Source organism: Dendronephthya gigantea, unplaced genomic scaffold, assembly GCF_004324835.1.
Source record: "Dendronephthya gigantea isolate DGI-Jeju-01 unplaced genomic scaffold, DenGig_1.0 000202F, whole genome shotgun sequence".
Classification (NCBI taxonomy): Eukaryota; Metazoa; Cnidaria; class Anthozoa; order Malacalcyonacea; family Nephtheidae; genus Dendronephthya; species Dendronephthya gigantea.
Genome location: NW_021163212.1, coordinates 53,469 through 65,926, shown reverse-complemented (window position 1 = coordinate 65,926; position 12,458 = coordinate 53,469). Strand labels below are relative to the sequence as shown.

General features: G+C 36.6%; 1 protein-coding gene across 1 annotated transcript; it reads right to left on the bottom strand.

The window, feature by feature from the left end:
- Positions 1-199: 199 nt before the first annotated feature.
- LOC114539413 (peroxidasin-like protein) lies at positions 200-10,942 on the bottom strand. The gene is made up of 9 exons (XM_028560041.1): positions 10,856-10,942; positions 8,528-8,589; positions 8,262-8,385; positions 4,746-5,110; positions 3,913-4,145; positions 2,919-3,148; positions 2,122-2,339; positions 888-1,052; positions 200-480 (listed from the first exon to the last, which is right to left on the bottom strand). Exons 2-9 carry the CDS (start codon positions 8,577-8,579, stop codon positions 200-202), a joined length of 1,668 nt encoding a protein of 555 aa, XP_028415842.1. The 5' UTR covers positions 8,580-8,589; positions 10,856-10,942.
- Between the last annotated feature and the right edge of the window lie 1,516 nt (positions 10,943-12,458).

Sequence of the window (12,458 nt, the reverse complement as noted above, 5' to 3'; positions counted from 1 at the left end):
CTATAAGAACAATAGAGTACAAAAGAAATCAGACGGGCATAAGATGAATATATGAACATACACTCCGAATTTAAGCCTCTGGCCACGGCCCTGACCATTCCCTGAAAAGTTATCAGTAAAAATCATGAAAAATGGGAGAGTTCCCTTTAGTTCAACATACCCAGCTCTTTGCAATGCAATTACCCTGACGGTTGACAACTCAAGATGGTAAACAGAACCATTGAAAGGCAACTCCCCAGCATCCCAGTCGCCCACAACTGATGTATTTCGATTTGGGAACACTCATTCTTTTCCAATTTGTTCCAAAAACTTTAAACGGTACTATTCCCGAACGGCAGACAACGTCGTTTCCTAACGTTACTCCAAGAACCACTCCTTCAGGCCCTGAATCGATTTGCTGAAGTTTAATCCCAGGAATTACTTCGAAGCCATCCTTTCCATGTCGCACGGCATTCTTATCTTTATCCACGCCCCATATACCTTGAAATGAAGAGAACAAGAAGACATTAAGAGGGATAATTCTTCATAAACATAGAAATTTCTTTTCAAACAATTAAATCTCAAATTATTTGCCATATTTCAAAAATTGCATAGCGAGCTTCCTTAATCTGGAGTATGAAAATTTTTGTTCAACACCGTTTGCGACCCATCATCCCTGGAGGGCTTATATTTCCTCGGATTTACATTAAGAAATCCGATTGTCTGTATAAGAGTGTATTTTTTGATTCTATGAAAATGATTTAGATACGGCAATAATTTCTTCCAAGCACTCGAAATCCTTCAAAATAGTAACATATAATGGAATAAAAGCATCCCCTCGTATTTGCTAATGTGAAAACCTCGTATTTGCGTATTTGTGAAAATCTCGCGTGCTTCTTTCTACTCACCTGCCCCTCCGACACTGACATGTTTCAGATCAAATTCTGTCTCCACCCAAATTTTGTCTACCCTTAAACGGTATGTCTTGCCATCTCTTCCAATTGCGAACACCGCACTTCTCATGCCAGTGTCAATTTTTTTCATGCGAGGTCCCTCGATTTCAATCCACAAGCCTGCAATATGGTACGTAAATTATTCATCGAGTAAATTTACAACAAACAGTATCTCAAAAATACGCAATTTTATTTCCCGAGCCAGCGATTTCTTCTCGAGAAGGAAACAAGGCCCATGGGATAATCCAAACCGAAATCCAAATTTTTCGTTTAAAATTAATTATGTATCATAATAGTCGAAAACTTTGGTTTTCATGTAGTACGAGATTGACTTGAATTTTTGGAATGACTAAAAGTCAAACCTTGACTTACTAATTCCGCCCGCAGACTTTAATGATACACCTGGGTATGCAAATGCAAAATTGAAGTTTATAGCCATTATGTCGTGGACGTTGCGCGTTTTAGTAAGTTTTGCGCATGCATTATAGAGCGATATATGTATTATGGACATTATAGAATTACAGTACAATGTATGGAAAACTACGGTCAATACTCTGTGCGTTCGAGAACTAAAGATCTACTTTGAAGTGTTTTTTGTTGACAAGAGCTTCGGGGGGTGGGCCTAGCACTTGTGCAAATTATTGCATGACACATGAAAACTGCCAAAAATAACCACTTTGTTTTGTAATGGATTAGTGCTCGATCCACCCCTGAGAGATTCATAAGTGTAGCAGTTTCTCTCTTAAATTGTGAATTTTTCAAGTATAGTTTCCGTTGTAATAATTATGAAACTACAATTCACTGATTTCTTATAGGGACGTTCTCGAAATTTTTTACTGTCACAGTAACGGGGTACAGCCCGTAATGTTCACAAACGCTTTGTGTACATGACTCCGTCTATTCAATTTCCTAAAATATCGAGAACTTTTAGAGTATTTGATTTGCTATATATTTAAATGAATGCGAGAGAGAGTTTATTTTAGAGAAATACAAAACATGCGAAATTTAAGTAATTTTGAAAAAACTGGTCTACTCATTGTTATGAGCAGAACCGATGCGCAGAAGTGACTTTACCCCTCCCCCCCTTAAGTACAGTAAACTAACAGCGAGTTTGAGATAAGATGAACAGTGGAGTGATTTATCGATGGAAGCAGTTTCTTTAAATAACCACAATTAACTATAGACTTACTTCTTTTGTCTCTTAAGTCGTCACTTGTCGCCTTGGATGATCCATAAATCTGGCTACCATCGATCACGCCTGTTACGTCGTTGATCTGTTCTCTATGCTTCGGGTAATCGTTTTGTTGACACATTGCTGCAGATCTTACCAGCTTTATACAAGGGTGATTACCTAATGGCTGGATTGGATAACATGGCGCATCGTAGTTATCTTCCGAACCATCACAGCTGCAAGAGAATAGGAATTGGGAAAATAAACAACTAAATTTCAATATAAGTTCTTCTTACTAATCAATGTTAAAACGCATTCCAACACACTTGAGGATTACTTTTTGGAAAATAATAATTATATGCTTATGTGGTCATTATACAATTTGGAACACTGTTTGTGTATTTGACACCACCCTACCCGCATGGTAATCAGATTTTCGGAATTGGAGTTTAGAGGTATCCCGAAAAGCTTCAGTTGACTGATGTAATATTATTTAAAATTTGGTTTAGGAGGCTGAGCTAATAAGGTTAATGAGGTTTCTGTTTACTCAAAGAGGTTTCTGTCTACTCTGAGATTGCACATCACATCACATTTTACTAGTTACTCAGCTCCTACAGACTCCGAATTCCAAAAAGGTGTACTGCCAAACGTTTATCAATGTGTTTTCTACCCACTTGTTTACATTATTTGACTGCAAATTATTGCGTCAGCATCCGCGACTTCTGCCTTTCGCCATCTAAGATTTACTTCCGACTGGCGTTCGTGAATCAAAAGCGTCGTATTTTAAACTCATATTATGTAAAGTATATACATACGTTTTTGCCAGGCATTTCTCAGCTCCCACTTCTTCAGCAGAAAGAGTCAAATCATGATCCATAAACTGACCAAACTGCATCATTAGTGGTGTTAGTTCAGGATCCGTTGAGTTGGCTACTTCATCTTTTATGTAGTTATCAGTTACTTCAAAGGGCGAGGGGAGTAGAGGCGCATCAGGTTGATTAGGAAAACCGAAAGGATCGTTTAAGCCGTCTGCATCATAATAAATCTATATGTATAACAAAAATATATTTAAAAAAATCATTTTATGTCATTTTGTGCCTGTCTGCATGCATGTTTATTAGCATATGGTTTAAGTAAATGTCTAAAGGTCTATGCCCAAGATCCAATTGTGTTCGATCCAATTCACTTCTGATGGATATAGTCTGTTGTCTTGTATTCTGTTGAGATTTTACATCCTTGTGAGAAATACACGGCAGGTTACGCACCATAATTATGTCAGAATACATTTTATGCCGCAACAATGTGGTTGGAAAAGAGACCCGGAACCGAGAAAAATAACTACCTTATGAGCAACGCTATTATCATACAGATTAGAGATTGATTTGACTTTGATTGAGTGATTGAGCCTGATGCAAAAAGTAACCTTAAAAATTATTTTTTAAGCTATTCGGAAAGGCTTTTCACGGAATGCGTGATGTATCATATTCCATAATGGGGAACATTGTTAGCTAATTAATTCTGTTTTTTTTTCGAATGGTATGGGTGTTTTCAGTGACGTACGGGAGACGATAAATGGAGATGAGGGGGGGGGGGGCAGCAGATATGCTCATATATTCATGTTAACAGACCTGTAAAGACAATGCATTTGAAAAGAAATTAGTCTTGCACAATATATATTCATGTACGCCACTGGGTGTTTTTATCAGCCTATAATCAGATCAGCGGTCATACACGACCAAAATTTTGGTAGTGAAATAAAATGTGCTTCAGATATGAGTAAAGGTATTTTTTGAAGTTGTGTCTTCTTACCGCAGGCAATAGCCGCTCCAACTGTATTCCCGCTCCTCCAGATACAGGCAGTTTGAGGTTGCTGCATTTCCCGTCCAAACGGCGGTATTTCGCTTTCTTCAGGCAAGTCACAGGTGTCGTGGCGATTGCGCAGTTCGCCTCTTTCTCTAAACTTGTAATGATCGTTCTCGAGAAAAGTTCATGTATTTGTAGAAAAGCAAGAACAGCACCTTTTTCAAAGTCTTCCTTTTTTTCTATTAAAAAAATTACATGAAATTTTAAGATAAGTATGGTTAACAACAGCCTAAAATATAAATATTAAGTCCCATCTATGTCTAATGAGAGACGTAAACAAACCTTCTTAACAAATGGTGTTGTAAAAACATATTATCAGCCCAAAATAATCTCCCCCTAACATTTTCGTCCTTCTAATTTATGGCAATCGCGTGTGCCCGTTTTATTTCCACTAACACACTATAACTTATTACACTTTTAGCTAAAAACTAAGGAAATAATAATAATTCATTACTCTTATCTAGTGATCAATGAAAAAAGATAAATTATAGCGAATAAATTTAGCTTTTAGTCTAACTGAATTTACCTATTTGAAATAACTTTGAATAATTCACTCAGAATTATTCAGAATTGAAAGATGTAGTAGAATGTTATGATAGAGGCCGCGGGAGATCCTTAACTTTGGAGACAAATATTCATAAATCTGTTTTATCTTATAATTTGAAGAGAAATGATCAATGTTTCTTTCCAAATTGTACGTTTTTACCGTCTCCCTCTCCCTCCTTTAAGAATCTCCCGCGGCCCTAGCGTGGTCTTTAAAATCATTCAAAAAAACTTACCAGTTTTTTCAATGATAATTTCGTGGACTAAATCAATCGTTTTTTCGAGGATAGCCTCAGCTTCCGAAATTTCGTAAACTGGATCACCTTCAGCTATTTGTTGCAACAAAATATCCAAAGCTGCTGGAACAAAAGCTGGCGGGAGTGGAATTCTTTTATCTTTTCCAAGCTCCTTGTGGACTTTGTTTATAGCATCGAATGCAAACTGGTCCCCATAGTGCGAGGGCAAAACAAAAATCTTTACTTCTGTTGTGGCTACTTTGCTCAAGTGTTCTGCGGTGATTTCAAATTCTAACCCATCCAAATTATTACCGTCTTCGAGCAACTCAAGGTGTCCTGTATCTGGATCGATTCTGAAATATTGCGTATCGATCAAGCCCGTAGCTGGATCTCAACTGCTGGGGGGGCAGTTGCTAAAAAAATAGCACTCCGGTCGCAGCCTAGGAAAAATTGTAATAGTATGTTCTACCAGTCGACTCAAAATATTTGATATATATTTCTCGAAACGTAAAAGAAAAACATAGAAACTCTTTGATACAACAAACTCTAACTGAAGACTGTTATGCAATTAAAATGACAGTTAAGTCTTATTACAGAGACAGTGCCCGTTCTTTCAGTTTCCATACTCTAAGAAAATCGTCAAAGCTAATGTCATTCATTAGTACTTTACTTTCGAAGCTTAGATAAGCAAGATCTGCCTCCCTCTGTGTTCTCATTGATCTTCGTTGAGGAGAATCAACGCGAGTTAACGACGAAAATACGCATTCTACTCGCGTAGATGTGAATCCAGAAGTTAGTGCAACTTTATATAAGGAAGATAGTACAGGAGCTCCTTTCTGGTGATCATTAATGACAACAATGGCAACCTCGGTCAAATCAATTTTCCCGTTTTCGTTTTCGGGCCATTTTTTTTCTTGGAATACTCGAGAGAATATTCTGCATTCAGCTTCTAAATCTTTTGCTGAAAGTTTTTCTTTTAGATAGTAATCTCTCAGCACAGGAATCGTAGCAGAATAGTCAAATAAAGGCTTCAGAATATGATATTTAAGGTACATATCAGACAATGGCGATAACGCAGACATAGCTTCCCACAACGCAATGTTCTCGGTGGAAAATCGTCGAATGAATTCAGCATGCAGTAAATCCAAGCATTCTGTATAAATTTGGATGTTTTGACGTCTTTTGTTCTCACTTGGCAAGGTTTCAGTAACCAGAAAATCGTTAAAACGAGAGGGAATTGTTGTATTCCTTTTGGGCCGGCGTTGGTCTCCACTCGTTGTTGTGACTCTTACGTCTTCCAAAAAATCAACGACCATCTTTTTAGTTTTCTCGCTTGTAGCACTTTCGCGCTCATGTTTGATTTCTTCTTTGACACTGTTAACGACCTCTAATGCTGATATGAAATTTTCATTGACGGATTGCAATTGTTTGACCATAATATCAATTGGTTTTAACACCTTCATTAACATACAGTTAATGAATACAAATGAATGATCATCGTCATCGTTCATTTGATTAAGAAGCCCGATTGCCTGAGCTTTGTCTTCCCCGGATAATTTTTTGTTTTTCGATGCCACTAAAAGAGCTTGAATCAAATCGCCGTAATTATTGTTTACGTGACTCGTACTTTCGTAGTGACCAGACCATCGCGTTTCGATCAATCTCTTCAATGCAGTACCTTCGTATGATTCTAGGACGGCTGATTTTTTAAAGAAATTGTAAAGCGCCATTATTGTGCCATAATATTCCTTTATTTCGTCAAGATTTTCTGTAACAAATGTCACAACAAGATGGATTTTGTGGAGAAAGCAGTGTACATATAAAATATACCGATCGCAGAAATCACTAACAAGCTTTTGCAGTCCATTATAGTCCCCAGACATTACGCTAGCACCATCAAAAGACTGTGATACAAGACCGTCAACTGATATTTCAAATTGTGCTAAAGTTTCTTTGATGAAATTGAATATACCTTTAGCAGAGCGATCATCGATTCCTTTCACGTTGAGACAATGCTCCTCTACTTTTCCCACGGAAGATAAATAGCGGCAAACGAGGCCTTGAATTTCCTTTCTGTTTTTATCAGTCGTGCCATCTGCCATAATGGTAAACAATTCCCGCTTTACGTACGTCGTCAGCAATTTTCTTTTTTACTAAGGATGCTAATACTTCAATTACTTCGTTCTGTATATCAGGAGAAGTGTACTTAGCGTTTTTTGGTAGATTCTTGTGGATTTTTTTCCATTTTTCTTCCAATGGAAACAGAAGTTGAGAAAAAGCTCTTAAAAACAAACCATCTCCTTTGTCAATATCAGACTCGTTCGTGCCCCGAAATGGAAGGGAATTTGCACATAAGTATCTTGATACGTTGAAAACAGCAAATAACCACTGCTTATGATCAGTACTAAGCGACACGAGAGATGCTACAACAGTACAACCGCGTAAATTTCGCATTTTCTTTTCTTCGTAAATTTCGATTGCTCTCAAATGATCACTGGAACATTGATGTTTGTTAAAGCCCTTTCCCTTTTCCTTGGCGTGCTTCCAATCACGAAAGCCTGTTTTAGTAAACGCCGACTCTGTCGGATTTGTTAAGAACAGTCTACAAGGAAAACAAAAACAAGCGTCCATCTCTTCATTATATTCCAACCATTTATATTCATTGTACCAACTAGATTTGAAACATCTTAATCTAGTTCCAAATCGCGTTCCTGGGTATACCTTCAGGTTGGGTTGATAAGGAGCTTTTTTATTTGCAAAAAAAGAAGTTTTAAACGGTTCCTCTCCCACATCCTGCCCAACGTGTAGATTTAAATCAGTAAGAAATGGCCTGCTGTCGACATTGGGGGTCGTACCTCTTGTCGCTCTAAACATGCTTTCTGTGAATTCTGTACTTGAGAAAGCACCAGACAAACATGCTTCCGTTGCTTCGCGTTTTTGCTCATGGTGAATGTCAGTTGCCGGGAAATGCAAACGTTCTTCGAGGTCGATACGTGTTTCATTTTCATCAGAAATTGACATCGACATTCTAGATATATTCTCCTGACTTTCCACAGATGAATACCCTTTCCCTTGCAAATCACTTTCATTTTCGCTGCAAGGCTCCTTTCGTTTTTTTGAAAAATAATCGAATAATGTTTTCTTCATAATTCACATTGCAAAAATATTAAAATTTAACAGTGGATTTAACAACACATGTTTCCACAAAAAAATTCTGTCGTAAAATTCCTGCGTAAATTTCTTTAAATTTCTGTAAATTTCCGTGATTTTTCCTTTAATTTTCTGCTATGAATTAATTACGAATTATTTGTATAACTTATATTAATTAGCTTGCGAGAAAATAACACCGAGAATTGTTTAATTAAGAGAGTAAAGCAATGTCAAGTGGGCGTACCTTCCGGAATGAAAGTCACTAAAACAGAGGAATAATTTGGTGAGCTGGGGGGGCATAGTTTCAATTTTATTTCTGAATGGGGGGGCATTGCCCCCCCAGGCCCCCCCCCAGCTACGGGCCTGGTATCGATACTGTACTCCGTTCCATCTCGGGCGTCATCGACTGTAATTTTACCAATACCTCCTCTGGGATAGTTATTTGTTAGAACAATTGCGTATTTATCGTGGGAAAATTCAAAGCCTATAACTGAAGGATTATACGATTTCAATGAGCTGTTTTAAAAGATGCAAAATTTAGGCATTGTAACGGCAATATGCAATACTAAATATCGAAAACGGAGCATGGTTTTTTGTATTAAAATGGTCAAAAAACTGCTGAACAGTTTTACCTTGAACGCCGATAACCACCCAACAAGTCAAAATAATTTGTACGAGCTTCATCTGAATAAACCTAGAATCGACAAAGCGAGTGTTACTGGATTTATTGGTTTTAGGCGTTTTGGCTAATAATCGATAAAATAATCATGAAAAAATAAAGGTATTTGCTGGCTATTTCCGGGCCGCATTGATCATCACATTGACAGATGCATTAAAATAAACGGAACCAAGGGTGTGACTAACTTTAGAACGATAATTGGGGGGGGGGTTGGGTGAATATTCATATATTCAGTCCTGCCTGATGGATTTCTATTCTAAGCTATTATTTAAGATTCTTTTTTACAGCATGAATGCGATCAGATTGTGGTTAAAACGGTCAACGTCCAACATGCAGTGATGCAGAACTGATGAAATTCAGCAGTGATGTAAAATTGCAATACAGATGAGTACAAGTCGCCTCGTTAAAGTAATGAAGTTGCACAGTCTTTAACTAGTAATAAATCGCTACGCTTCTTCTGGCGAATTCGTCGTTGGATGCAGACGAATATACGTATTAGGTAATGTGGTTTATTTGAAACATTTTTTTTGGGTTGAAAATGTTTGAAATAAAGTGCTCCCGGAGCACAACTCATTGGAACGAATTATTTAAAAACTTGTAATAGCTTCCACTTCATATGTCCCGTTTGTTGATGATTTTACCGCCAATGAACATAAAAACCTTCTCATTAGGAACCGACAAAGAACTTATTAACTTATAAGTATATTAAAGCGCGCGAATTGACAATTTATTTTTGTTTCGGAGGTCTCAACTGCAACCATCTGGAACAAATTGCCCAATGATAAAAGAATAAAGTCACTTCGCGCGAAAAATATCGCTAATGGAAAACCGGCTTTAGACTGAGAAAACTGAGATTGTTTTCAGAACAAAACCTTATATGATTATTAATTTTTGTATATACGTGTAATTTTATAACGCCAGGCCTCTATATATATCTCCTGGGGTGTTATCCCTCTGGGGCAATACCGTACCGTGCCTTATGTAGGCAAAATTAGGTCGTAATGGCACTAAATCCGATTATGTGAGTGATTTTTGGTAACATTAAGTTTTAATTTTTTTTTACTAACTATCAGATTCAAAATTCGATTTTCATTTCTATCAAGCAAACAAATTAATTGGAATTATGTTCAAAAGTGAAATACACAATGATTCTTTACACGTATTTATATGGGATGCAAATTTACGCAAAGCGTCTAAAACGTCTAAAACGTCTAAAACGTCACACTTAATTAATTTTACTGAATCAGTAATTATGAGTCAATGTTATATTTTAATAACAAGCAATTTTTTAAATCATGTCAAATTTTTACAAAGAATTCCTAGCATGGTAAACTGACAAATTAAAACTGAAGTTTAATTTGGTTTTTGCAAAACTATAGTACCATTCAGTTTGCACGACGCACGCTTGCCAAAAAAGCGATGTGTGTAAAATAAGTACAGTATTGAAAACATCTTTAGAAGTCGCCGCAGCCTTTTAAACGACAACATAAAGGCGATATAATTAGACCTAGGTATTTGTGTGAGTGTGTCACTTTTAAAAGGATGCGTGAATTTTTGCGTAGAAAGTGCATAAACGTAAACAGACATGAGCTTTTAAGGCATAATTATTTTGAGGCCGCAGATATGCGTAAACTATATACGCGGCAATTGACAAAGTGCCAGATTAAACAAAAACCTGAACTGCGTAAGAATAGATCACGCTTAGAGCTAGGCAAGGAAAAATTCAGATTTCACTGTAGACGGGACTACATATAAAATTATAGACACAGTTGATTAAGTCAGTCAGCGCATGCCTATAATATACTCCGGAGTATCTGAGTCACGGTTGTTTCAAAACAGGCCGTGCTGGGTAAACATATAAATACTAATCCAAAATTCTCTGCACAAGTCCTCGTAGCGTTGCAATGCAGCGTCTTACCCCATAGCCCTCGAGGAACCGACTAATGTTGATGAGGCTGAAGCTTCGATGAGATTTCAAGTGCAGATTACGCCCAAACATACATTAACCGCGTAGGCTAATTCGTATGCTACACCATGAAATAATATACAATTACTCGCTAAAATGCTACTCGTCTTGCCGTTTTTATTTCCTAGCCATGTTCTGAAGACAAGTCTTAAGTGCTCTGTCTAAGTAATTAATTAAACTCAACCGGCCAAGCCAGCTACACATTCGCATACATCAATGATCACTACACTCTACCTATATATATAGGTCGTGCTGTGCCAAACATGAAAAAGAAATGAATAGTTAGACATATCATAATACTGTTAGAATGCTTACCAAAAGTTTTTACAATTTGAAGACCACTTATATCTTGATCGTCGCCAAACCTAAAATGAGCAGATTTGGAATGACTTTCCGATTTTGTGTAATTTACCGATGCTTGAAATGACTTTCCACGTTGTGGAAATGATATTGTTAATCGCTCAATTGCCGGAAACATAATGGGTTCTGCTACACTGAGCTTATATCCTATATAAAATAATAACTTTTAATAGCATGTAGATTAGCCATAAACAAAAAGTGTTACGATAAGATTATTGTTTATCTGCTCTTAAACGCGCACTTAAACTGACGTCGGAACTATACCCTTTGGCAAAATTCAATGTTATTTGTTATCTGCTGAACAAAGACAGGACAGAGTTTTTGCGTAGGTTTATACATATTAAATATAAACACCTTCTACATGTACTTATATAACCTCAGGCAAAACAACATTTAGTTTATTTTTGGACAAAAACATTCATCTAATACAATCATGATAAACACAATCCTTCTGGGGCCTGTTGCTCAAAAGCCGGTTAGCTTAACCCAGGGTTACAGCAAATCTTTACATCGGTTTTTTTAAATAACTTGTTTACAAAGTTGAATATCTTTTGTCATAAAATATTTTCTGTACCGATAGAAGTCATATTTTCTAAAGTTTCAAAACGAACAGTGGTTCAGAAGCACATAATCTAAAACACTGGATTAAAATTTAACCCATGCAGGTTTCCCAGGGTTAGCGCTAACCTAGCTTTGAACAACTGGCCCCTGGGATCATTCAAGATTGATTTTAAAATCGTAAATTACAAATTGTGATCATTCTTCACTTGACAAATACCAAATGATTGCTGTATACCGGATCAATTGCACTCCAGTCAATGCTAATTTCTCAACCATTTTGAGCATAATCATATGAAGCAAAAATGTTAGTTCTTGTTATTGAGATTTAAATACTTTTGTTATTAGATATTTGCCGTTAGGACTCGGTTAAACGCTCTGTGTGGACGTCCATTAATTTTAATCCTCAACACATCAAGAACCTCATCAACAACATCATGGAGTTTTTAGCTTTATCATGCAACTAAACGAATATAACAGAGAAATAATAAAGGCACAAATAAATAACTGAGAGAATAACAAACAGTAGAAAGTGCTTTTAAGCTCTATATAGTGAGAGAAAATTTTTAACAATTCAAGAGTGCAGTTTCCTACGTATTTACAAGGTAATATATATATATATGCATGATATTTTAAAAACACAGAAATAAACAACATTCCGCTGTTACTCAGTCACTCGTTTAATTACTGGTAGATGTATAATTAAATATATGGGCGCTTTTGCTAGGTAGACCTTTAACTTGGCGCAGGCATTGCGTGCGTCCTGTGAATGCAGTACTCAAACAGGATTCGCTTGAAACGTCATGATAAAGCATGCACTTAACTAAGCCAAATATAATTAAACTAAATATAATTATATGATAAGATAAAATGCATAAAAGGGGGAAATTATTCGAGCATTTAAAATCCCACCATGCAGAGCCTTCGAAATGAATATAAATAACTTTAGTAACTTAGCCATAATATCGCCGTGGCGGTTTACCATTTTTATATAATACAC

What these genes read in the sequence shown, in the direction of transcription:
- LOC114539413 (XM_028560041.1), bottom strand. Translation starts at nt 8,579, where the DNA reads ATGAAGCTCGTACAAATTATTTTGACTTGTTGGGTGGTTATCGGCGTT. An exon ending in TGGAGCGGCTATTGCCTGCG is followed by an intron (nt 3,149 to 3,912) that starts GTAAGAAGACAC and finishes TTATACATATAG; the next exon opens with ATTTATTATGATGCAGACGG. An exon ending in TGTCAGTGTCGGAGGGGCAG is followed by an intron (nt 481 to 887) that starts GTGAGTAGAAAG and finishes CTTCATTTCAAG; the next exon opens with GTATATGGGGCGTGGATAAA.